Here is a 26,739-nt window from a genome sequence, read left to right on the forward strand (position 1 = left end):
CGGTACCGCCTTTTTGAAAGCTGTTCGGTATTACATTACATTTCTTTAGTACTTGTACTAATTACACTATTTTCGCTTCCGCTAACTGTGGGATCATGACGATGGACTCAATATATCAAAACCACTGCCGAAACTAAGTTATACACTAAGTTAGATTTGCACCCATCATGCTATATAAAATACTAAAACGTCAGCTAGTTAAGTATGACGTCCATAGCTTCATGTGAGTGATTTATGTCAGGGATATACATTGACGTCATCAAAGTTTGATGTTTGAATAATAAATAGATAATAAAGCATAATGCGCTGCGTGGGAAGTGTTTTATATGTGATCAGGTCATCAGGTCTGTATTATGGGATGTCACCAAGACAGGTAATGCTAATACTTAATAGTAAATAGCATAATCATACAATGATAAGAAAGAGAATAAGGCAAAAACATTTCTTGAAATTTGGCCTGAGGGTGGCGCTAGAGTGATGGATGGATTGAACCCAAATTTGGTATGAATAGATGGAACTGACTATCGATGTGCCAAATTTCAAAAAAGTTGCCAATCAGTTCTATGGGCTGCCATAGACCCCCATGGCAAAAAGCATAATAATAGTGAAAAATACCAAAAACTATAGGTATCCTAATAATAATAGACCGTCATCTCTACATTGCCCACAGTGTATGAGTGAGTGCATTCCCTGCAATGGACTGGCATCCCATCCAAAAGTATACCATTGTGTCCTATGCTACCTGGGATAAGCTCCAGGCCCTCGTCTCCAGGATATGTGGTACGAGGATGGATGAATAATAATCATGTTTATTTCAATTTCAATTATTGGCAAATATAAAAATGTACCAAGGATAATAGCAATAAATACAGTATGCCAAAATAAATGCTAGAGGAGAATCCTGCAATTCCTGCCCCAGTCCTGGGTCTGGGGAGTTTATTCTCGCTGAGATTGCATAGGATTCCTCTGGCTGCTGTTTTTCTCCCATACACGTGAAGTGCTACTTCTTCATTGCCCACATGTGAGCCAGTATGTGAGCCCTGATCCGGGCTACCATCCCGCCCAAGGCATTTCCTCTGTATGCTGCTTTCTGCAGCCCTGCAGTGGATAAAAGGAAAGGACAATGGTTTGTTGATTTATAGTACATGTATTATTATATTTTATATTGTTCAAATATACATTACTCAGTAATAACTAAGTAACTACTCAAGTACAAATCATGACAAATACAGTAACTGTCATGATTAAGAATGAACGAACGTGGGATCAGTATATAACTAATACTTTCTGGTTAATTAATAAATTAAGTAAGAGTGTACTACTTCAGGGGCGGCATGGTGGTGCTGTCATGCCCGGCTCTTATGATCCTCGTGTGTGCCACGCCCCCTGATTACCCACATGTGCTTCCCTGATCTTGCCCAGCTGTGTCCACTTATTTTTGCCCAGTCTCGTCTATTTCAGTACATGCATCTTGCCTTAGTTTCTGGTCCGTCATTGATGTTAGTTAGTCTTAGTGCTGTCTGCTCCGTCCCGATCCCGAATAAATCCCCGTTTTCCCCCCGTACTCCGCCTGCTTCCTGCCCGCTTGTCAGCCCGTGCGCACTACCCGCTTTAACCAGCGAACTGTGATAGGTGCACTGGTTAGCTCTGTTGCCTCTCACCTCTGGGACCCGGGTTCGAGTCTCCGCCTGGGTCACATGTGTGTGGAGTTTACATATTCTCCCCATGTCGTCATGGGGTTTCCCCTCACAGTCCAAAAACATGCTGAGGCTAATTGGAGTTGCTAAATTGCCCGCAGGTGTGTGTGTGAGAGTGAATGGTGTGTGTGTGCCTTGTGACGGGCTGGCCCCCCCATCCTGGGTTGTTCCCTGCCTCGTGCCCATTGCTTCTGGGATAGGCTCCGGACCCCTTGCGACCCAGTAAGATAAGCGGTTTGGAAAATAGATGGATGTATGTACTACTACATTATTTGTGCCCCCTCAAGTAAAGTGTTGCTCCTAACTCATCTGGTCTTTTTATATGTTGTTAAAACAGACTGAATTAATCCCTGCAAAGAAATTCTTTGAGGGGGTTAGGGAGAAAATGCAGGAGACTGAATCCAGAACCTCAACTATATCTTTTTTAAGTGTTTACGTGTAAACAGTCAAGACTTAACTATATGGGCTCATACTAAAATTAAAAATTCATGGCAAAGTGTTACTCCATTTTTAACAATATGAGCAGAGTATGCACAACCTTTTTATGTGAGACACAGCTATAAGCACTATATATTTGTGCTTCCCCTAGACTCCCTGAGACCTTAAATAGTGTGACATTTGCAATAGCGAAAGCCTTCATTTTAAAGATGACTTTTCATGTTTTCACTTGAAATCATGTGGAAAGATCACATCTCCACCCACAAAGCTCTTTCATATTTCCTGAGAGCCTGCTCCAGTGGGCTCTTGGGCAGGCAATATTGTATGTTACAGACCAATAAGAAGGATCACTGTTTGAGGGTACTATCATGGCTCTTGAATTATATTACTTATTATCCTCAGTCTTGATAGAATGGTACACTTCATTGATAAGGACCTACAGTGGTCTGTCAGTAAACCTACAACTGGGACCACTACCTTAATTTCAGATCAGGTCAGGTCAGGTTGGGGAGAATGCACTGGAATAGGGTATTAGGGACCCTGTGAGCTGGATCACCCTCAGGGAATCATGCCACATGGTCATAGTGCTGTACCTGACACTTACAATGCAGGTAAGCTAACTCACACGGGACTCCCTGAGCAACCACTCATTTGACACGAAGTCAAACCAGTGGTACCCAAGGATTCTCCGAAGAGACACAGTACCAAAGGAGTCCAGTCTTCATCTCTGGTCACTGGATAACGTCCATGTCTCACAGCCATACAGCAAAATAAGGAGCACCAGGAGTCTAAAGACCTTCACCCTCTTACAAAAATATCAGGAGTGCCACAGACCCCATTCCAGCGACTTCATGACCCCCATGCTCTCCCAATCCATCTACTGACATGATAGGAAGAGGCACGAGAGACATGAATGTCACTGCTGAGGTAAGTGAACCTCTCAAGGTTGACATTCTCTTAACAGACAAATATGAAAGACCTAAATGCATTTTAAAATATTATTTCCCTCCAATGTTTTCTTTTTTTGCCTGCATACTGAATATTTCATTTATCCAAAACAGAATGCTGATCAAGATCAATTAATATGGAACTCAGCTGCCAAACTTTAAAAGAGAAAATGCTTTTCTTTTTCTGAACTACATTTCACTGTAAACAGTACATCTACTGTAGATTCCCATTCATATTCCATTACTGCTTCTCCAGTACAGGGAACTGCTGTGCTGGGAGCTTACAACAGGACCCAGGGTACCCAGGGTAGTATACACACAGTCACAGTTCACACAGTCTGTTGATGGAAACTAGTGAACACAGAAAACTCGCAACATTATACTGATTTTTTGTCAGGGTCAGAACTGAACTCACAGCTCCGTAATTGTGGGGCCATGGTGTTACCCACTGAGCAAAACAAGCTCATGTCTGCATGTCTGCAAAGTCCCCTATGAAGAGAAACAGAAAGGACCGTGTAACTTTGCCTGGATTATGGTTAACAGGGTCCTGTCCTGGGGTCAGGCCTCGTGGTCTTGCTCTACCCATAGGGCCCTGGCTGAGCACTAGAGTTACATGGGTCCGCCCTCCAGTGGGCAATTTAATCAGTTTCATTGCAGCACCCATAAAAACCCTCTGCAATGGCTGAAAGACCTGTCAAAAACCGTTCAAGTTAACGGGATCAAGTGTAAAAGCTGCCCTCTTTTTTTACTATCACTGCTACTTCAATTTGCTGGCGAGCTGTCTCAAAATTTCATCAGTTCCATTCCAGCCCCCTATAATGCCTCTGCAAAGACTGAAAAAGATCCATCAAACGGTTATTGAATTATGGTCTTAACAGGGTCAAACATCAAAACTGCTCCTTTTTTCATTATCACTATGTGGCGCTGCTTCCATTTTGGGACTGTTTCAAAATTAAATCAGTTCTAGTTCCTCACCAATACCTGTACAAAGTTTGAAAAGGATTCGTCGAACGGTTTATGAGTTATTGGCTTGCATACCAAAGTATCTGCAGCGACAGGGGAACAGTGCTAAAACCATAAGTATTCCCTGAAGGCCAGAGAATACAACAAAGGTAATTTATGCTTACAGATCTGAAATCTTACTCCGCCCAAAACGTCGCTAATGTTTTGCCTTATTGCGCATGCGTCAGAAGTTCCTGCCGCAGAAAGCAGCAGTGATTTGGTCCAGTGCTGCAGACACTGGTTGTAAAATAGTAAAGCATAACGTTGTTTCAAACAATGCCCAATGCTCGACTTCGTGGAGAGTGAGTATGAGCGCTGTTGAAGCGATTTATAATATTGCTTTTTAAATCACTGTCCTAAAAAGTATAGTCTTAGCGGCAACAAAGAAGTCCTATGGGCAACGTTAGCTGAAATCAAACTGAACGATTTGCATTTAGCATCGTTAATAATATATAATAGTAAACTGAATATTGTTATAAATGTTAGTTAGTTAATGGAAGTGAAATTACCAGGATCAACAGTTGTAGCAAACACGCTGATCTTGGACCTAATGTGTTACTTCCAGCTATCTAGGAGGTAACTATGTGACTAACTCAACTGAAAATGAAATGTAATTGTCTGCAAAACATTAGCAGCGCCCTAAATTTTTTAATAACTGACTAGGCAAGTCACATTTCCTTAGCTGAAGTTTTAAATTGGTAGACATTGTATGAAAGATAAAGGGTTGTTCAGCATTGTGGTCACATCGTACGTGTTCAAAGCTGCATATCGACATGGACATAATCTAACAAATGACTTGAATGGAATAAGGAATGAATTCAGTTGATTTTGTCAGATGTCAGTACTGGTGAATATTTGTAACTAATTTACAAAGTTATTCGTTAGTCGTTGTAGTTTACTGCTATAGCTAGTTGTCTTAATCTCGTCGGATGTTTGCTTTGTGACGTCACAATAAATGATCAGACCGCAGAAAATAGATTGCCTGCAGTGTTGTCATTCCCTTGGTTTTTGTGGAAAACAAACATGTTAAGACCCGATATTATTATTTTTTAAATCGAGTCCAATTTTACGATTTTTCTTCCTTGTCGCCCATAATAAAAAGGCACTTTATTTTATGGCCTACTAACAAATTGAATATTCACCCCTCCGCCGAAATTCATCTGCGATTACTATACTGAAACAAAATAATTGTTGTATAAACTTAAACTGGAACTTCGTGAACGTAATTGAAATTCACTGACCCATTTAAGGGTACAGAGATAATCCAACTTGTTTATAATTGACTGAAGTAGCGCTTTTTATTTTACGTCCATTAACATTAAGAAATACACCAATACAAAGTAAAACGTGGAGTAAGTCTTTTGGGGGTCATTGCGAAGCATGTCATGAATGATTGTAGATACATAATCTCAATTTTACAAGGGGAGAAATGGTTATCACGCAAATGGTGTTTAATATATCTTTAAGTGCAAGTAATTTTAGTAACGGTTGATGTAACCCAGTTGCCTGATTTGATCGAACGACTTAGTTCGTGTGCGGGTATTATTAGACATCCGGCTATTGCGGGTAATATAACATCATGCAATATTATAAACACAACCATAATGTGCCAGAATTCACTCTATATATTTGCTGCCCCAAGAGGGACTTATTAATGTTTGGTTACTCTTTCTATTTTAATTTCACAAGAATCCAAAAATACATTTTCCATTGATGTGGGTCAGGACCGTAACAAAGGGATGTCGGGGTGTTTTATATCCGGCCCTTGATCTTAGTGCCTCTTTAACTCTGATGGCTTTTCCGATTGGCTGGAAGATGCCGGTGTGGATTTTTTATTTGGTTATTATCCAATCTCCATAGCCCTGAGTTGGACTTCCGGATTGAACCGAAACAATTGTGGGCTGGAGTTTTCACGTCGGGGAGGATGGGCTTCAGCTAGTCTAGAGCAGGATGCATCCAATTTTGCAGGATGGACGTCCTTTTGAGGAGTGATTTACTGTTATCCTGGAAATTGAAAACTATGTGCCTAGCCAACGGTTCAGCTGATACAGGGTCGTAAGCCCCTCATCTAAAAATTTCCCTTAGAAAGAAAGCCAGGGTAAGATGTGCGCCCTTTGTTGCTCACAGGGCATGTAACTCACGAGGTCGTGTACTTGTGTGTTTTTTTCAGTTGGATTGATTATGCGGTGTAGAATTGGTAATGGAAAATACTTCGCTATATTGTGCCTGTTGGATTACAGCATTCAAAATGAAGATGTCGCTGCATGTTTTTACAGCAATATAATACGTATATCTCTGTAATCAATGTATGTGTATATCTGAATATGTATGTGTCTTTATATGAATGAATGTACATGTGTGTGTAATATCCGCGTATGTATGCGTGAGAAGGATAGGATCCGCGCTATTATATTCTAAATATCACCGTTGTCAGTCAAATACATACAAAAAGGTAGCCCTGATGACAATAATATGTTTTACTCGACTGTCTTTTATTCATGAAGTTTATGCTGGGGTGGTTCGGCAGCATTATGTATTGCATTGATTTGAAAGAAACGTATTTTGTAATGGGCATTATTCCACCCCCCACCCCCCCCACCACCATCACCACCACCGATAGACAGGATCAATAATGTATTTGTGTTCCTGGTAAAATGATCATATTACCGTATTTTGGAAGTGATTTTTATTTAGTTGATGGATATGTATACTTGCATATAAGTATTGTATTCATGTATGGCCCACTTCAGTGGCAGCTAAAACTGCTATGCATATTCCTTTTAATTGGTGCTCCTACCCATTTTAATGTGCCATTGTCTTCAGGCTTCTTCATCATGCGAAATAATTTGTGTTGAAAGAGTTGCTGCTTTGTTCTGCCTTGCTAACTAAACTGTAGTAGGTTGCTAACTAACAGGGATATAATCTTAAAGACTGGAATGACACACTACAAGGCTCTTTTATTTCAGATTTATCTCATAATGGTTTTTAATGGAAAGTTTTTTTTTTTTAGGCGCTCATCCCTAGTTTCCATTGCAACTGTTTTCATAGTTTTACAGTCTTTATCACTTGTTAGTTGACCTTTGAAAAACACCTTCAATTATCTTCTGTAACAGTGATTTGATTTTGGCGATGTCTTGCCAACTAAATCATTTGCCTGTTCAAGTATGTTTAGTAGGGCTGGTTACTTCCAACTAGTCTATGATACAATACTCATCATGATACCAGCTTCATGATTCAAGGCATCACTATGCAACATGATAGTACCATTGTATCCTGATTGTTAACAATACAATTTTGAAATAATGGAACTATTAAATTTAAAAACTGCCCAAATTTGATTAATTGACATTACCAGCATTTAACTACTAATGATGAGTCAATATCTTAATAACGATGTTGCGCTCTTCAACTGCTAATTGTATAAACCACGCATTTAATTTTGCATACATAAAGTGCACATTTCTGTTCTTAAAACATTTGTACATTTGTAGCATTATACAGGTAGAGGTAGGCACTACAATGAATTTTTTGCCTTGCAATGCACGTAGCACAGACTACATAAACAATTACTGAAAATGATTGAAAAAGCAAATATTGAAGAAATGTTCAACATTCAACATCTGCCAGTGTATAATAGTACTGCAATAAATCAATGCAAAGGTTCACGAAACTGAATCATGAATTATGACAACTCCACGTAATATCTTAATTTAAACAAGTATAACAGTCCTTTGCTATAATTCAGACTCCAGAGACATAGATTGTAAAGTAAGTCTGACAACTTGCATCGATGGAAGTCTGAAGGATGTATTGTTCTTAGAAAGTAATGATATTTGTATGCTTGCTGCTTTGAAATCTAGATTTCTATATGTGCAGGATTAAGCTGTATAGTCCATCAGCTAGCTTCAAATATTCCGATAATGTCTATGTATTGAACCTAGTGGCTTTATCAAACTTTTGAAATAGTTTCTAGAGAATTTAGCGCATGCCTGTTATTTCTGTCTTCCTAGTCCCACATTCTCAAATGGCATCAAAGTCCTCTACCTATAAAGATTAGAAGCTCTCAGCAGGTAATTTGTTAATGGAGGATCCTCACTTGTTTTTGAAGTCCACCACCTTTCCTTCCATCTTTTGTGAGAGGTGTTAACCATCTCCCTCATTCCCAGCCACTTGGGCTTTTTGCGCCTGAATTTTGGATCTTCATTTGTGTTTTATTACAGTATAAGCAAGGCACTCAGCCTTTCCTGCATTCAGTTTTGAGGCTGTTAATGAAAGATTCCCAATGAAAAGATGAACCACGATATCTTAAAGTTTTAAGATATTTTCTATTGAAGATTCTGCCGCTTTTAAAGATTGATGCCCAAAATGATGAAAATTGGTTTTGGCTACTTTTTGGTCATTGGAGCAGACTGATTTCTCTGGTTTCCCCTTCTATTAATTGTTTATGTTCCTTCTTTTATAAAAAAAAAAAAAAAGGTTTCCCTGGTATGTGGTTATCATTTAGGAATCAGGTTAAGAAATTAAATATGGATGTGCGCCAACCTTTGGTTGATGGGTGGCTGGTGGCTGTTATAGGCGTCTGTGAATGCTTTGCTCATTCAGGGACAGAGCCTCACAAAAGCAACATGACCCCCCCAGTGTGTGTCTTTATTTTATTAGCCAATAAAGCTGGTGAGTTCAACATGTGACACAGGAATGGCTCCCTGTTTCCTACACTAAAGTATAGCTTTCATTATGGATTAATCATATATTCAAGTGATCTACTGCTTTAATTTGACAATTAATCGAGTAATATTTTATGCATAATATATAAATTGTAATTGGCGCCAGGCAGGAACCAGCCTGCTGCAGGGTGCACATCAGTCACAGACACGGTTAGTTTAGGTACTCCAGTTCACTGAAGTTGCATAGTTTTAGACAGTGGAAGGAAACCAGAGGATTCACCAAAAATCTCCACACACACACACACACAGAGTGAACATGCAAACTCCATACACACAAAGCGGCAGCGTGCAGGAACAGCGGTACCCAGTGCGCCACTGTAATGCCCTCAATACTAGGTTTGCACGATGTGGGTCTTAATATTAACAAGGCATGTTGTGTACATACAGTTGCCATATTGTGTCATTGGGTGGGTTGAGACCATCAATAAGTTGTGCTTAAACATTTTTACTTAGTTATTTAGCAAGCTGTGCAATTTTAATGAATATTATTTAGTGTTTTCAGCAGTACGGACTTTCGTCTGCCGCTGTATGGAAATATTTTGGATTCCATAGATAAGGTATTCAGCAAAAGCAAGTGATTCGTTGGCCCTGCTTTATGTCTGTTGGCACAACTCCCGGCAACACCACAAACTTATTTGACAACTTAAAGAAGTTCTATTTGGCTATAGTTAATTTTCACCTCCTGAATGACTGGAAAAACCTCAAATATCACAGTATGAACTTTTTCCGCTATCATTTTGCTGTACTCAAAACACAAGACGTTCACAAAAAATATATATGGGTATTATGTACCATATTATGTAATGTGATGTGGCTAAGCAATGCCCTGTCCTTTGTTTTAGCATAGATTATGGTAAATGGACTGAATTTATATAGCGCTTTTCTACTCCTACAAGTACTCAAAGCGCTTTACATTTTATGCCTCACGTTCACCCATCCACACACCCATGGTGGCGGCTGCCATGCAAGGTGCCAACCTGCACACCGGGAGCCGAACGATAGCACTACCTCCTGCGCCACCATCTTCCCCATCTTATTTTGACATTCTACAATCAGTGTTTTTTTTTTTTTTAGTTTTGTCAACCGGCCAGGTTAGTAAGAAGCTAAAAGACAGGCCATAGATAAGATGCCAATCTTAAATATGACAGTAGCATGTCTGCAATGCTATTATATCTTAAAAGAGACTGAAATGTCTTAACAGACTCAACCAATTATGCAAGGTTAGCCATAGATCAGGAGTAAGCAACCCTGGTTCCTGGAGTGCCGGTATCCAGCAGGTTTTCCAGTATTCAGGGCAGCTGTACTCCTAAACCAGAATGAGGTTGTGTTGCTCATAAAGATATTGTGCTGAGTGCAATTGGAATAGTACAAGGGTTTCAGAAATGCCTGCTCTTTTCTACTGAAGTAGCTCCTGAACAGAAAGCTAGCTTGACAAGGGTGGGCATTCCTAGAAAGCAAAATTTTACCCATTCAGGTATAATTGAGGCAATTGGAAAGGCAGGTTTGTTGGTGATGATGCAGCTGCTGGAAGTGGAATATTTATGCTTATTTTCCACATTCCATAGTTGCACTTCAAGTAGCTGACTCTTGCTCCAAGTGTGATTAGTTTTCGTGGCATACATCCATAAGTTTCGTCCCCTAGTTTGGATTAGATGGCCTTATGTTTGCGTATTTATTTTTCTGTGGCTTTCTTGTGTATTAGTGTATGTGAATATAATACAAAGTGATAGGCGTGTACAGTTTGCACAAATATGTGATTTTTTAACAGAATATTTGGTAATGCTTTACATTAACTGCTCCTTCGTAATGCATTCAGTATGCATTGGTAGAATATTCAGTGCACCACCAGCAAACATCATACGACTACACAATTATAATGTTTGATAACTTTAATAAGAAACAAATGACATTGTTAAAATATGTGAGGATGTTAAGGTATGTGTGTGTGTGTATATATATAATATATGCTGCTTTTGAATGCATTGTATGCATTTTTTAGGTACGATTAATGCAAAGCATTACCAACACTTTCTCTAATTGAATGATTGTTTCTGCAGTGTCTTGATGTCTGCTAGTTGATTAGTTGAATTTGTGTCACTGTGATATTTTAAACTTAGAAGCCCCGTTTTCCATAGAAAGCGTCCAACTGGTTACCAGACCTTATTGTGAGTGCTTCACCTTGTTCACTGGAGAAATTTCATTGTACCGAAGAGGTTGTGTACCTAAAGTGTCCAGAACTGAGGGTCATTCTGGATGGTATTGTGCTTTTTAGTACTGCTGAAAAATCTTAATTTTCTTACTTAATATGGGTTTATACATTTTATGATATTCAAGCAGATGAATTCAAGTTTCTGGCAGATAGTAAGTACTCTAATTTCACTATCACTGGAAAAAACCTATATGATGTGTATATTGACTCATTTGGATGGAAATATGTGGCTGTTATTTAGCATTAATCTTAGACATGGTATCATGAAAGCTCTTGGATCAAGTATGGCCTTGCCAACAGCCTGCCTCATGCTAATATGAAGGGTTATGTGGGTTTGGCAGGGGAATTGCAGTGCTAAGCAGCGTCATTTGTGGGTTTCAGAATGTGATTGAAATCCTGACCCCATTTTACAATTCCTTTTCAAGATGGCAGTTATTTTGCCTCTGGTGCAAGAAATGCCTGTTTCAGTGTTTTTGGGACACTCTGTTCTTTTAGGAGATAACCAATAAATAAATACTAGCTGAACTAGCTAAGGAAATGGTTACATTTTTCACAGTTTTCATAGCTTGAATATTGGTTCTAGTTTATTAAGGAACCAGCACAGCTTAAAGTAAGCATTAAATGTGTCCTTTTTTAAGGTACTGTGGGTCATTAGTAATGAAATATTTTCTTGGATTCTTAATGCATTACTCTATTTAAATCTTTATTTGTATGCTTTTAGTATTTTGCATTATTTGTAGAATTATTCTGCATGATGACACACAAATTTGGCTTTTGATGCCATAAGCTCTGTTGGAACCTAATGTTGTGTAGTTACATGAAATTACTAATTGCCATCTTGACATTCTGTGGTATATTTGATGTAATTCATTTTCATTAGGAATCAATGATAAAAAAATATAGCTTTGAAATGGAATATGGGTAATTCAGAAAATATAGGTTATGTTCATTTATATTGCCATTACAGTTATTTTTCTCCAAGGCAGACTAACAGGAAAATTAGCTGGGTCATTCCATTTTTATTCAACAAATTTTCAAAAAAGGGATTGCATCACCATTTTTGATTTTGAAGAGATGAATCACAAACACCTTCCAGAGTTCAAGAATAGTTTCAGATTTCCTTAGAGATATAGTACATTTTCTACACTGTGGGCAGACAAAAATACAGTGGTACCTTGGTTTGCGAGCATAATTCGTTACGGAAACGTCCTCGTAATCCTGTTTAGAAATAATGGAAACTCAGATGATTTGTTCCACAACCCAAAAATATTCATATAAAAATGATTAATAAAAAATTAAGTAAAAATACATAAAACAAATTAACCTGCACTTTACCTTTTGAAAAGAATTTTGGATGATGTGAGGGAGACGAGAGAGAGTAGCAGAGGACGGTTATTTTGTAGGATGACTTTTCACTATAATGGAACCACTAGCACAGCAAATAAATCTGTTGGCTCACTGGAATCTTTTTCTTTTTGTGCGACTTTAAGAAGGAATCCAATGACAGCCACTTTTGCCTCCTTTTCGATTTCATGGAAATGTGACATTGCATTGTCGTTAAACAGATTCACTGCTACAGCCTTATTCAGGTGGTGCTTTTCTACAAAATTTTGACACTGACTGAGACAGAGCATGGGAGACCATTACCCACAATCCCGCAGCGAAAGAGAGAGAACCACCATCGGCTCAGTTGTGATCACGTAATGGTAGGCAGACAAAGCGTATACATAATATTCGTATTGCATGATCTCGCTCGTTTATCAAGTTAAGCACACATTTTTTATAAATTTTGTCTTGCAAAACACTCGCAGATCAAGTTACTCGCAATCCAAGGTATTACTGTATTTCAGAGTGCTTTCTAATTACCTGTAGCTTTTTATTATAATAGCTATATGGCTGGACTGTAGTTTGCTAGAAAGCTTAGAAAAGAGTGTTTTTTTTTTCATGGAAATTATTACATTAAAGTTTTGTGTCTTTTCAAAGTTCATCTTGCTAACTACATTTGTTATTGCATTTGGTTTTTAAAAAAAACAGTGATGTACATAAGAAATACATATGTATAAATACTACTTGTATGTAAAACGTTGACCTGTTACTTATGCTCTTCTGAGGAAAATTAATAAGACAGGAAAGACTCCAGGACAGATTCCAAATGGCACGACCAGTCCCTCAAACCTGGATGTTCCAGAGCTTTGTTCTCATCAAATGTGTCATGCAGGCCAAGCAGACTTTGCCCTTATTGAAAATCAGCATTTTCTAGCTTGCTAATGATGATGAATCCATCATCTTTAAGCATGCTACATTTTTCACTGAAAGTTTGCAGACTGATTAACAAGAACAAAAACAACAGATACACTATTTGACCAAAGGTATGTGGACACCAGCTTGTTCAGCATGTCATTATGAAACCAAGGGTATAATTATGAAGTTGGTCACGTCACTGTTGCTTTAATAGCCTCTGCTTTTTTGGCTAAGCTTTCCATTAGGTGTAGCAACATTGCTGGATTTTCTGCCATTCAGGTTGAGTGAATAGGCCCCTTTTCTGTGATCTTGTGTGGCCAACTAACTCACAATTAAACTTGTTTCCACATGTTTTATCCTTCACAGTGATGTCACATGTATTTTACCAGAGCAACACTGGCAGGGCATAAATGTGGCAAGCTCACTTGTTGGAAAGATGGCGTTCTATGATGGCGCCAAGTAGAAAGTCGCTAACCTCACCTGTACAACAGCCACCCATTCTGCTGATAATGATTGTTGCAGAAGTTTGCATAACTCTGTGCTTATTTGTACATCTGTGTCAGCAGTGAGTGTGGATTAAATTGGAAATTTCTCTGATTAATTGGGGTGACCGCATCCTTTTGACCATATAGTGTAAATCTACACCCAATTTTTTACTGTATCAAAGGTTAAGGCAGGTGTTCCACGCATATTAAAGGACCCCCTCATGGAGCCCGTTTGGCTTAGTCAGTGTGGATTTGTTGGGGTGTTCAGAATTACATTCAGTCCAATAACGATCTGTCATTTAGACATTACTTTGGCTAGCCACCCTGACGAGCCTTTTCACTGTACCTCCCGTCACGTGCACATTCCGTCTGGCACTCTGCTTTTATCCTAAAGTCCTGTTCGTGCTGATTTTAGTTTATGAAGTTTATCCTGTTTTTATATTGTGCTGCTGAGCCATTTGAAAAATAAACTATTTTGGTAAACCCTTTAATATAATCCAGCTTCAGTTGATCAATGAGGATTTGCTGAACGGCGCAGAATGGTGGTGGTTTGATCAAGGGTCATTAATGAAACGGGGATTTTGGGTTTGGATCTCCCCTTCTCTTAGGTAGTGGGCAATAAGTATGGGATAAACCATAGCGAGGTGTGTGTGGTTATATGAAAATGATCAACAGCTTGGTGTAAGTTGGAGCTCATTATTTCTGCATAACTGCATACCTCAAAGTGATTTATCCTATTTATGCCACGGCTAGCAAACGAACAATAAATTAATGATAAACTAATCACAGTTCATTTTTCAGAAGAAATTTATTTCAGTTAGCATTTAACAATGTTGCGATGTGCTCTTAAAAATATAGTCCCTAAAAGGATACAACATGTGGTCAGGATACTCACTGGAAGCAGCAAATTTGGTAAGTTACTATGGAAACCGTCAACAGACAGGCAAATTTGTTTTGAAAACCAAGGAAAATTATGCTGATTTGAATGACTGCTTATCTGTGCAGTTTTTATATTAACATTGGGCTGGGTGATATGAACTCAAATCAATATCACGATTAATTGAACATTTTGCCTTGATTACGATTAATGGACGATTATTTTTGTTTTTGCCCTCATATTTCATTGCCAAGGTTTGCACTGTAGCTCAACAAGCTGGGAGATGTTTTCTAATGAAAGACTATATCTTTATAATTTTAAAATAATTACAAGAGACACACAGATGAACCATTTGTGGTTATTCATTGAATATTTTGAACAATTTAAATCAAAGCACAAATCATTTGAAATGAAAATGTCTTATGAAAAAGGTCACATTTTATATTTTAATGTAAAAAGCAAGTTCCCTAAAAAGGTTTTATAGTTTGTTTCTTGCAAAGTAAACAGTTTATAGTGATCACGTCTGACTGGGTGAAATTAATCACTATAAGCAGATGATCATTATAATCAATTTTCTTTTTCTTTGTGTGAAGCAGATTACACTCTGACATTTGTATATTTATTGCATGAATATAACGTAATAAAACAGACAGCGTCGTACTTAATTTTTTGACGATTTCAAAATACAGTACAACTCTTTCAAATGCTTTTCAAATTACAGTACTACACAAATGAACTGAACTATGTATAATTCAAATACTACAGTACTGTACATAACATTATTGTTATTGTAATCTCGCTATTGCATCTCATTGGCTTGTCTTTGGCAGTTTATCATAAGACTTGATGAGTCTCTAAATTTGTCATTTAGAGAAAATTACTTTCTTTTCTGTGTATACAGCATTATCCTCAGGTAGCTAGCAAAAAGCAGATGGGTTACCGCAAGACAAAGTAGAACCCTGCATTGGGAGTGGGATCCTGCAGGACCCAATGGACATCTTGCGGGAGCGGGGGGTTTTAAGGTTGCCACGGGCGGGAGCGGGCGGCTAAAAATAGACAGCGGGTCCCAAGATTTTTGGCAGGATAGAGAATGTAACTGATGTCATTTATTTTGTGTTATATATATTCATGTTTGTTCTGAGCCATTGTATTAAATTATGATGTTCGGCTAGTTTAAATGTATTTCTTTGAAATAAGGTTCTGGGTTCACTTCTGTTTTTAAGCTGCTCTTGTTTGTTTATAATGTGATATAGGTACAGGTTGTTAGAAAACGCTCAGAATTATCATTTTTGCCTACCCATTGCACTGTATCTCAAAAGGAATTAAAAAAAAATCAACAAAAAAAAATTTCTATTCTCTGGAAGGTATGTGTAATTCACATGCCAAATTTCAACAAAATCAAATTATGAAGATGCAAATGCATAGTTATGTGCAAACAAATGAATTTTCATGATTTGTCAATTCTAAAGTTTTAGGCCCCCTGGAGGAGCTGGTCCCTGACGGCTCTGGGCTCTGTGTCGTCTGCAGTGTGACGCGGGCTGGGACATCCATGGTGCACTAGGAGGCCGTGTGCAATGCTGGTGTGTCTGCCAGTCCCCGGTGACCTCCCCTTCCAGCTGCTTTCCCACTCGCAGATGAACACTGGACTTCAGAAATGTAAGTTGTGTTCTCGCCTTTCTCCCCCGTCCTTTGAACCGCTTTCATGGTGTAGCGAGTGTCTCATTGGTTCCAGAAAAGGCCGGTAAGAATATGTTACAAAAGCAGCTCTGTAAGCAACATCACTGGTGCTGCTTCCTCAGAAATAGGAAGCATAACTACAAATTTGTTGTCAGTACTTCAGTCCATATCGACCAATAAATCCTGAAGCCCCGCTGGTATCTTCCCCTTCATTTTACTTTGATTCAATGCTGCTGGCACCAGTTGTATTCACGCTGTTATAGTGTCAACTATATTTTAAGTGGAAAGTCACACAGTGTCCTGTTTTTGTGTCGAGGGCACATCTCTCAGCCCAGGAATTCAGCATACCCTATCTGGAACGTGCCCCATGCTGAGAAGGTGGGCGGTAGCCTTATTTGCTATGCTAATGGCTGGGATTGCAGAGAAGGGAAACAGCCTTGACTGGTACTACTTCATTGTGCTAAATCAGAAGTATTGCTCCTTATGTGTTGCTGTATCATGAGCCAAGAATTGGCTTCCATTCTTTATGAAGGCCTGGTGTGACGTCTAGGCAGATCTCAGCAAGTCTGGGCGGCATTTGGAATTTAACTGGAAACATCCATCATCACAAAGAGGTCAATAACAGAGGCTGAAATTAGTGGGTTTTGTCTGGGACGCTACTTTTCGCCATTTGGACTCATTCATCCGCAGTGTGATGGCAGATGCAGCTTTTCAAAGGAGTCCCAGGTCAAGGTTGCAGTGAAGGCAAATTCTGTTCCCCATTTCATTTTTAATTAAAATAATTATGTTTTCAGGTAATTAGGACATGAGGAAAATTGCTTGACTTAAAATATGACCTTGAATCGAATTGGATATTGAATTGACTGTCTTTACCCAATTATTTACTTAATGGTTCTGAGATATAAATACATATAATACATATAGGTAACACAAATGTATAGCAGTTTTCTAGGTGCCCTATAATTGTAATATAAATTAATCTAATGAACAGAAACGTACCTTGAATAATTTATAAAAAAGAAAAGGTGATAATGTTTAAACAGGAAATGAGATTTTTAATTTTCTAGCTGGATTGGCCAGTAGCTCAGAATATATGCAGTGCTAGTTTATGTGACTCCTAATAGGTCTGATTTTTGAATAGCTGTTCATTTGATTTTCTAAATCTATTTGAGACCCTTTGTCATTTTTTTCCAAGTAAAGGCTATGATCTGTCTTTGTATCATCTGTTTATGGTGCTATTGCTTGTAAGATTATTTTCAGTTACGTTTGCATTTTTTTAGCAGAGACTTTTATCCAAGGTCACATACGGTTGAGAAAGCTGAGTCAGCCAGTACTTGCTCAGAAACCCAGCTACCTAACGGTAAAATCATTCCGCTGACCAGTGGCAACCTTCTGCTCACAGACACAGCGTCCTAATCCCCTGAGCCACGCACTGTCCCCATGCTCTTTTAAGTATGTACCTTTTGCTTCGTTAGTCTTCTGCCTTGTTTCTCAGAATTGTAGCACAGCTACATACCGGTGTGCTGGGTGTTCTGTCCTCAGCGTCTTTCTTTGTGGCTGACTGAACTGGTAGTTGAACTAAAACTCTTCTCACCACCCCCACCACTCTGCACTCTGCTGTATCACTGATAAATCCTGCCAGCAATTAAACAAATGGTAGCAACCTGCTGGCTGAGCTTCTCCTGCCCAGCCAACAAAGCCGCCCACCCATTCTGTGGCTGAGTAGACACACCCCCCCATCCTCTCTGCTGAGTCAGTGTGTACAAACATCTTGCATGGCTCATTTTCCTGATTCCAGTCCATCTAAAATGTAGCCAGTCATCTAAGCAGTGGTGTGAACAAGTAAGCTCACCACAGGACTGGAATGTTTAGCTAATTAATTGCTGGGCACAGTGTAGCTAATACCAAGTATGCAACTTAGTGCATTTTAAGGTAATTAAATAGGAATTCATTATGCATCACAACCTGTACTTAAACATGCTTTGTGAAAGTAGTCTGTTACATTTTGATGAAATGTACGCACACTTAGATTTATTACTCATGTATGCACAAAGGGATCAAACCATATGTTTATTTTACAAATGTTCATCCTTCAGACTTGATATTTAGTGGAAGCTACCGTTGCACTGTTTTCAATTAACATAATTTTATTTTACTTTTTTGTGAATACAGGTGCATAGAAATTAATTGATTTTCACATACCCCGATTTTCTGCAATAATTTGACACATTTCAGCTTCCCAACTAGCTTTGCTCTCTCTGTTTTAATAATCACTTTGTTTTCCCACATTTATTCGGTTCAGCACTTACTTGTCTGCTCAGTAAATCAACTTCTATTATTTAATGTTTGTTTACGTTTGTTTAGCAGGCCAGAATTTAAAGAACAGCTGAGAAATCAGGGTTAGCCCGGACCTGGAGCAACTGGGGTTAAGGGCCCAACAGTGACATCAATCTGCACACTACAGGATTTTAGCAGATCACAGGCACAGGACCCTAACCTGCTAAACCAAACACAACCCTTCTTAATTAATTAATAGCTGTTCTCACACTGTAAGGGTTGTTGGTTTGACTCCTGTTTTGTTCCGTAATACTGATACATGCGATTTTGTTCGGTGTGTGCGTGCGTCTCACCTATGATTCCTGCCATAGGTCATAGTGTCAGATTTTCTGCAGTTATCAGCAATGGATGGAAGACACGATGAATAGCCGGGCCTTGTGGTTGGAAAGGCTGAGAAACTCTCGTTTAGAAGAATCTGTTTTAGAGGAGTGCAAACGGGTTGTGAATGTTCGGATCTGTCCATTTTCTGTTGTTTGACTTTGCTAAAGGCCCCGGTCACCTAGCAGTGGCACTGCCTCTGTTCTAGACCAGATAAGTCTGATCTTGCCTTTGTTTGATGGCTATCACCTCTTTGAACCACTTCTAAACTTCGGCTTCTTGAGGTGCATTTAATGTCACTCTTTTAGACTCCGACCGAATTCAGGGCTGATGGTTATAGAAGCTTCTCTTCTGATTAACAGCAGGCACTTGTCCTTCCACATAAAGGTTTCACGGCCGTTCTGATCTGTGTATAATGGGCCATACCTAAAATTCTTTCTTCTTTTTTTCCTCTTGAATCAATTCTGTGTTAAAGGTTCTGCCATGACAATGAGGAAAATGAGGAAACATTTCTGCATTCTTCACATGCAGAGTCTTAATTGTTTACACTCCTGATTGTCTTCTGCATATTGATGTGAAACTTCACCTACACATATTTTCTGCTGTTTATTGCATCTTTTTTTTTTTTTTTTAACAATTTGTTTATTAGTATTTCAAGCAAAAACAGAACAGACTGATTGCACAGAATCTCTGTCTAAGGGCAAATCAAGAACACAAATAAGAACAATAATAGACATACATCTGTATAAAAATACCAACAAGGAAGAAAAATTCAGTCAGCCACAGTGTTTTTATATAGTGTTGAAATGATATAAACTAGGAGACACCATACATTCACAATCAATGGATCTTTTAGCTCCCAACCCCACACTGGGTAACACAGGGGAGACAAAACTATTAATCAGGTTTGGTAATGAAACACCTGAATTTCTCAATGTAAGACGGCATTGGATCCCACATCTTACTAAAACTATAAGAACCCTTCATTGTGCATCGGATTTTCTATAGTGAATTATAATTTAAAATGCTTTCAATGCAAATTTCATGGGAATGGGGTGTGGGAGATTCCCATTTAAGTACAGATGTCTAGCAAGCAAGATGGCAAAAGTAGTGCCTTTTTTATAATAATGTAAGCTGTTAAATGGGGTGAGTGACTCCAAATATAGCAATGAGAGCACTAGACATGATCTGAGTCCTGCTAATGTCTTTTAAATATCTCTTTCCAGTCGTCCTCAAGGGCTAGACGTGACCAGAGCATGTGTGAGATATTTACTGGGGATTGATTACAACTGCTGCAATATGGATTAACATTATCATAGATTTTAGACAGCCTTGCATTGGTCCAGTAGGCATGGAGTACAGATTTACACTGAATGAGACCCAGTCTGACTCACATTGTTGATGAGTGTACTTGTTTTAGTACAAAGATTATCTAAAATTACTTTATCCAACCCCCCTCCCAAAGCATCTTTTCACCATGTAAAGGGTGCAAAGAGTGGATTTGGTTTTACATTACTGATCTCATACCTTTTACGGTGGGGAGCTAATCTGGTGTATCGTAAAAAAGGGAGATTGCATCTCTTTCAATCCTTTTTTTGTTCTCCGGCAATGTGATCATTTGGATTTGTGTCTCATATCAGCAGGACTGAGAATCCCACTGCCCAGATCTGAGTGTGGAGTTCTCTCCTTGTACTCTGGCGGCTTCCCATAGTCAGAAAACGTGGGGAGTGTTTAAATTGTATCAGTGGATGGGTATGAGGAGTTGTGAAATTGCCAAGTACAGATGGTCCCTGATTTAAAACCTATGCAGCTCACACATATGACCTAAGTTTACATAACTTATGTAAATGAATGTGATATATTTTGTGTGGCCATATGCCCAGCATAGCTGTGCTACCTTGTGTGCTCTGCATGACGTATGATAACGATGTACTGTATGGCAGCACGATCATTACAAGCTCACACCTAAAATCAGTCTCATTATCTGACCTGCAGTACCATTCCAGATTGTGGACAGATCAATCACAGAGAGGTTTTATCCATCCATCCGTCCGTCCGTCCGTCCGTCCCTGTGTCTGTGTCTGTGTCTGTCCTATTCTTTACATTTTAGAATAAATACATTATAACTATAAAACAACACGTAAAGAATTATTCACTGACCAAAAAAAAAATTATTTTATTAAACAGAAATTTTGGGTTGGGATTCAGAAGGTTGCCGGTTCAAATCCCTGGGTCAGTAGAGTAATGCTACCATTGGGCCCTTGAGCAATGCCCCTAATCTCACTTCCTCTGGGTCTGGTTGACCCTACTTTTCCTACGTGCCAGTTCCATTAGGTGGCCTCCCGCAATGCTTTTCCAGCTGTCCTGAAGGTCGTCACACATATGCTGGGCACTCATGGGCCATTTTACCTTCACACACTGGTCTAACTCCTCTAAAACCATTTCTGCTTTGTTCAGGTCAGATGATCAGGTCAGGCGTGTCCAAACTTTTGGCTGGTACTGTACATCCATTTTGATTTATGTCTGTCTGAATGGAACCCCGTAGTGACAATATACTGTATAATATATATATAATGTATGGTTTGCATCCTGTTATGGATGGATCATATATGGGCCTGTACTTTCGCAAGGCATTGCACCAGTTTCCACTCGGTTTTCAAGTAAACTTTTTAGCTTTTGTGTTGATTCATTAAAGAGTGCCCCCCCCCCCCTTCAAGTTATTGGCTGTGTGTGCTGTACTGGGTAACACTAAGCTGTCGCTTAAATAATCTTTGAGCACATTAGACATCGCTGATAGACTGCTGAATCAACAGTTCCTTTCTCATTTACAGAAATGAAGTCAGGATTGCATTTTATTATTGAGGAATATTTTTTAGGATTGTGCTCTTCCATCCTAAAATGGATCATATTTGCATTTTCCATCAATCAAATGTTTTATTTATGTATTTTGTGAAAATAGAAAGCTAGTTATTTAAAATTTTCTGCTGTGCCATTGCAGACTGCATCAATATGTAAAATTTCCATCTGCTTTACCGAGTCCTGCTGGTTCACTACTAATATAAGCTCATCTTTATTCAGCTACTTAAGCATAAAAACTGTTTTTAAAGAGCTCTCTACATGTACACATGGTTGGAAAAATTTGGTGCACTCTTAAGATACAGTACAATTCCAGTTGAAGAAGGATCATTCTGCTGGTATTTTGGCCATAACTAATTTGTTTCTTTCTTTGCTGCTAACTTGGTAAGGGGTAATCATCTGATTATGACACGATTACCTATAAGTTCATTTGTTCAACCAGTGTTACTGTTATTGTATGTGGTTCCATTTGATGTGTGTGCAAGCTCATAACTATGACTTCCAGATTTGTGATGCCTCACCATTTAATGAACTAATCTGATATTTTCCTCCCTCTTTCAGGGGACACTACGCAGAAGATGAAATCTGCACAGTATCCAACCCCAGCAGAGTTGGATGCATATGCTAAGAAAGTTGCCAACAGTCCCTTGACAATAAAGATCTTTCCCAATAGTGTAAAAGTTCCCCAGAAGAAGCATGTTCGGCGTACGGTCAACGGGCTTGACACTTCCAGTCAACGCTACTGCCCCTATCCATCTCAGGTCAGTACCAAGGCAGGCCTGCTTGCTGTCGTCAAGGTTCCACTAAAAGGCTTCCTCAAAGAGCCAGATAGGAGTCAGGCCCGCCTGTTTCCCGAGGTAGCCATGAATTGTCACGCTGGACCTTATATTTCTCAGAGCACTTTAAACCTTCCTCGGACTGTCCAACATCTGCAGGGCGCTTTACGGCCCCAGCATCCTCCTCAGCAGCAAAACTTGCCCCAGCCACAGGCATTGACCCAGCAGAAGCAGCAGGGCCTCAACTGTCTCCAGACCATTCAGCAACAACAAGCAGTGCCAGAAGAATTGAGGCACCTTCCAGGTTCAGTCCAGCCGCCAAACCTGCAGGATACCCAGGCCTTACCCCCGGTACAAGCTCTCCCCCACCCAGCAAGCTTGCATTCTCCACTACCCAACATGATGCTGCCACATCTACAGCAGCAGCCACAGTCAGGGCTACACGGGGCAAGGAAGGCAGCTGGTGGTGAAGCCCCACCAAATGTGACCATGTCTACCTCTACCATCCCGCTGTCCATGGTTGCAGGACTGCATCACAACCGGTCGGCCAACCTGACTAGCGTTGTGCATCAGATTAACCAGTTCTGCCAGACGCGGGTAGGAATAAGCTCTACCTCCATGTGCGAGGGCCAGATAGCCAACCCTAGCCCCATCAACCGCAACCTACTCATTAGTGCCACCTCCCGAGTATTGCCACAATGCCCAGTCCCCTGCATCCTAGACCCCCCAGAAAAGGCTACCACCAGCACCGTGCCTGGGGATGTCGTCCCGACACTGGATATGGCTACTGTGAACTGCATGCCCATATTTCAGAGTGAAGGCAAAGCACAGCCACATCACCACTGGAACCAGCGGCAGGTTGCGTACCTGCACATCTCCGAATCCGGGCACCCGTGCAAGCCTCTATCACAGGATGCCTCGGGGGTACCTGCCTTTTCTGCTAAGGCTGCAGGTTACCCCTTAGATGTTTGCCTGAGCCAACCCTTCAATTTGAAAGCTCCTGGGGACAAGCCCACCACGTCACCTCCTGTCAATGGCTTGCCAGGGGCCATGTCCTACCCTAATGGACGCTACTATCAGCCATTGTGGAATAGTATTCTCCCAATCCCAAATTGTGATAGCTTAGGCTCTCAGGATTTGGCCTTACCTTTCCATGGGGGCCTTGCTCCTCTCTCCGAAGCTTCTGTAGACTGCCCCCTAGTTGCAAGCCACAGAGCTGAAGCCAGTTCTGGCCATGCTAATGCAATGCAAACTATGGAGTATGTGGGCAGGAATTTCCAAACACCCTGCTTCCATGAGCATAGCTTAAATATAATGGGGAAGATGAACAGGTCTGCTATAAGCAGAGGTGCAGAGCTCAGCAACAGCAGAAATGCTCACATGCAGCATCCAGGGTACAGATAAACTATAGCCTCGTCTTTATAATTACCCATCTCTTCAAGTCTCATAAATTAAGCAAGCAAAATTAAAGCTTAAATTGATAGCGGTCTTAAAGGTTATATTCACTCTCAGTGTTTAACTTGCAAGTGATCAATTGACCATTGCTTTAATATATACCTGTACTCACCCAGACCACCAATAGTTACATTTTATTCAGGTTTGCAAAATGTTTTATTTTGTATTTTCCCCCTCATTTATTGTCTTACATTTTTTTTTCTTAGAATGGATATCAGCTGAAATCCTATTTTTGTGTTTATTATCTTGATTTAATTTATTGAAATGCCTGTTGTACTTGAGGATAAAATAGTTGTGAAACATCAAATCTGATCAATGACTTGATCAGTTGTTTACAATGTCAGCACAAGATTGTGGGGGAGAAGCAAAAATATTCTAAACTCTGTAAGCTATTAGTGTCTGTATGTCTTTGTTTACCTCTTGCTAACAGTTGAAGCAAAAATTTCCAGTAATAGTTTCGATAGGTGAAAATGGAAATAACCCAATCAGAACATTTTTTGTTATACTATGTTTATCCAAATCTGTGTAAATGATCAGGGGTGAGTTTCCCAAAGCCTGTTTAACGCTACGTTATTTGTAAGTTCTGTCTTTTAACATAACCCCACGTTATTCGTAAATTGTAAGGCTTCGGGAAGCCCATCCCATGGCAGATCTTTGTTGTATGTATCATTTTTGCTTATACTGCCAGCTGCTCAACAGTTATATTTTATATTACAAACGGGTTTTGCTAAACTGATGACCTAACTTGGGCAAAACCATTAAATAACTCAATTTTGTTTTGTTCAAAGTTAAAGTATTTCAGTCACTGTTAGGAGCTGTTTGCCACATTCAGCATGATAAATTATGTGTATTTGCACATTCATAATATCTGAATATCACAGAAGCTAAATTTCACTTTGTACCACCTGCCTGTATCAGCATCAGTGTCAGTCACGCAGTTGTAAACTGAGGCATTATGACATTTCAAGTCTGAACTAATGCCACTTTATATGGTTGCTAAGTTCCAAACAAGCCTTTTTTTGCTCATTTCCTTGCTTGAAAAGGTGGTGAATAATTCCTAAATTTTTCATCTAATTTCAAATGGAAATTTGGTGATTATGACTGAGAAATACCCCTGATTGCACTAAGATCTCTTACCTCTCTCTTCTTTTTTCAGCGTCATCTCAGTTTGGCCTCAGAGGCCTTGAGAATTTGCTGCCTGTGCTATCTCAAGCATTGTCAGAGGAAAGATTTCATCAGCTTATCACCACTGTCCACATACTGTCACGTTAGGCTTCCTTTGCTTTGAGCAGCTTTTCTGAGTCACTCACCTTTTTCTATGTGAAGTTTAGATTTTTAATTTGTGCAGAATGATCTGTTAGAGTAATAAATAATCCCCCCAAGGGGGGAATTAAGGATTAGACACTACATGAGCAGAGAGGATTGTTTTTCTTTACTTTTCAGTGAGGGTTGTTGTGTTCTAATCAGATTGATGTCCAAACCTGGTGTGTGAATCGACTGCTGCTGTTATTGCTATTATAACTGGTCCAAGAGAAGCAGAACCTACAGCCCCTTGAGATGGTCAGCTGGGATTAATTCAGGGTCCTGCTTACTGACTTTTAGGTGCCTGATGATGAAGTTCAAGTGGAACTTTTAGTGTGTTGATTTTTTTTTTCTCCTTTAAATACTCAGAAGGTAGCACCTTTTGCCCTTTGGTTAATGTAGCTGAATTACAGAAACGTAAGATTATAGTGGAATTGGGTGGCTTCCGCTTAAGCTTCCTATTCTTCCCTTTTACTTCAGAACACAAAAGTATTTTAGGAAAAAAGTAATGAGATGAATTTTACTTTGTATTTTATCTAACATTCCTTTAGCTGGAAGATAGTTGGAAAAAATAGAAATGAAGGACTTCATGAAACGACAATTGATCACTTGCAAGTGTGCCAATAAAAAATCTTGTTCGATCTGATTATTGCCTGTTGGTTTGAGTTTGAGTGGCGATTATGTGTGGCTATGGCTGTTTGCCTCCCTCCCTCCCTGTAGACCTATACAATGCCTTAAGTATTTACATTTTGGACAAGCATGACAAATGATTACAATGATCATGTTTGCAGACTGTAAGAGTCGTATGTTTTATTAATTTACAGTGTTAAATGGAACTGTTAAAGCATTAGTATGTTTAGCTACATATGGTATGGTAGGTATGAGTAGGACTGGGCTGTAACATTTTGTTTGAAGTTTCAAATCAACCTTACTTTTTTCTACTCCAGTTAATGTTAAACATTGTGCTTTTAATTTTCAGAAATGAGAGGATTCAGGGTTTTTTTTATGGACTCTAGGGCTGATTTATACTAGGCGTAAATGATGAGAGTGGCAGCGGAATTCTGGAATCCTATCAGTTTAGCCTCACAGGTTTTCCGCTCCTTGTGAAACATCATGAGATCGTCATTTCAACACTGCTAACTGTGGCAGGCAAGCCATGCTCAGTCAGTTAGCCTTATCTTAAGCAGATGTTGCTTGGAAAATAGCATGTCTAATTTATAACTTCAGGACAATTAGGCACTGGCTTTTAAATACCCATAGGTGTATGATTTATATAACCATTATACATATATCAATACTGGAGGGGACACCAGTACAGTTAGATGTGCTGTCTCAAGGTGTTCTGTCAGTTTAACTTGCTTCTTGGCTTAGTACTGTTTATTATTATTATTATTATTA

At 39.4% G+C, this 26,739-nt stretch overlaps 1 protein-coding gene across 5 annotated transcripts; it reads left to right on the forward strand.

The window, feature by feature from the left end:
• Window positions 1–4,266: 4,266 nt before the first annotated feature.
• LOC125711691 (protein FAM222B-like) lies at window positions 4,267–25,987 on the forward strand. Of its 5 annotated transcripts, none has more exons than XM_048980894.1 (3): window positions 4,267–4,386; window positions 16,090–16,276; window positions 22,370–25,987. In XM_048980894.1, exons 2-3 carry the CDS (start codon window positions 16,195–16,197, stop codon window positions 23,986–23,988), a joined length of 1,701 nt encoding a protein of 566 aa, XP_048836851.1. In that variant the 5' UTR covers window positions 4,267–4,386; window positions 16,090–16,194; the 3' UTR covers window positions 23,989–25,987. The 5 variants fall into 5 exon arrangements, with proteins under 5 accessions (XP_048836851.1, XP_048836850.1, XP_048836849.1 ...); XM_048980893.1 differs by having other exon boundaries at window positions 4,274–4,386; window positions 16,148–16,276; XM_048980892.1 differs by lacking the exon at window positions 4,267–4,386 and adding an exon at window positions 6,039–6,182.
• The last annotated feature ends 752 nt before the right edge of the window (window positions 25,988–26,739 follow it).

Source organism: Brienomyrus brachyistius, chromosome 17, assembly GCF_023856365.1.
Source record: "Brienomyrus brachyistius isolate T26 chromosome 17, BBRACH_0.4, whole genome shotgun sequence".
Classification (NCBI taxonomy): domain Eukaryota; kingdom Metazoa; phylum Chordata; class Actinopteri; order Osteoglossiformes; family Mormyridae; genus Brienomyrus; species Brienomyrus brachyistius.

Bases quoted from the DNA above. Each gene is read 5' to 3' on its own strand.
- LOC125711691 (XM_048980894.1), top strand. From the start codon at position 16,195: ATGCTGGTGTGTCTGCCAGTCCCCGGTGACCTCCCCTTCCAGCTGCTT. The intron at 16,277-22,369 runs GTAAGTTGTGTT...TCCCTCTTTCAG, and splicing joins GAACACTGGACTTCAGAAAT to GGGACACTACGCAGAAGATG.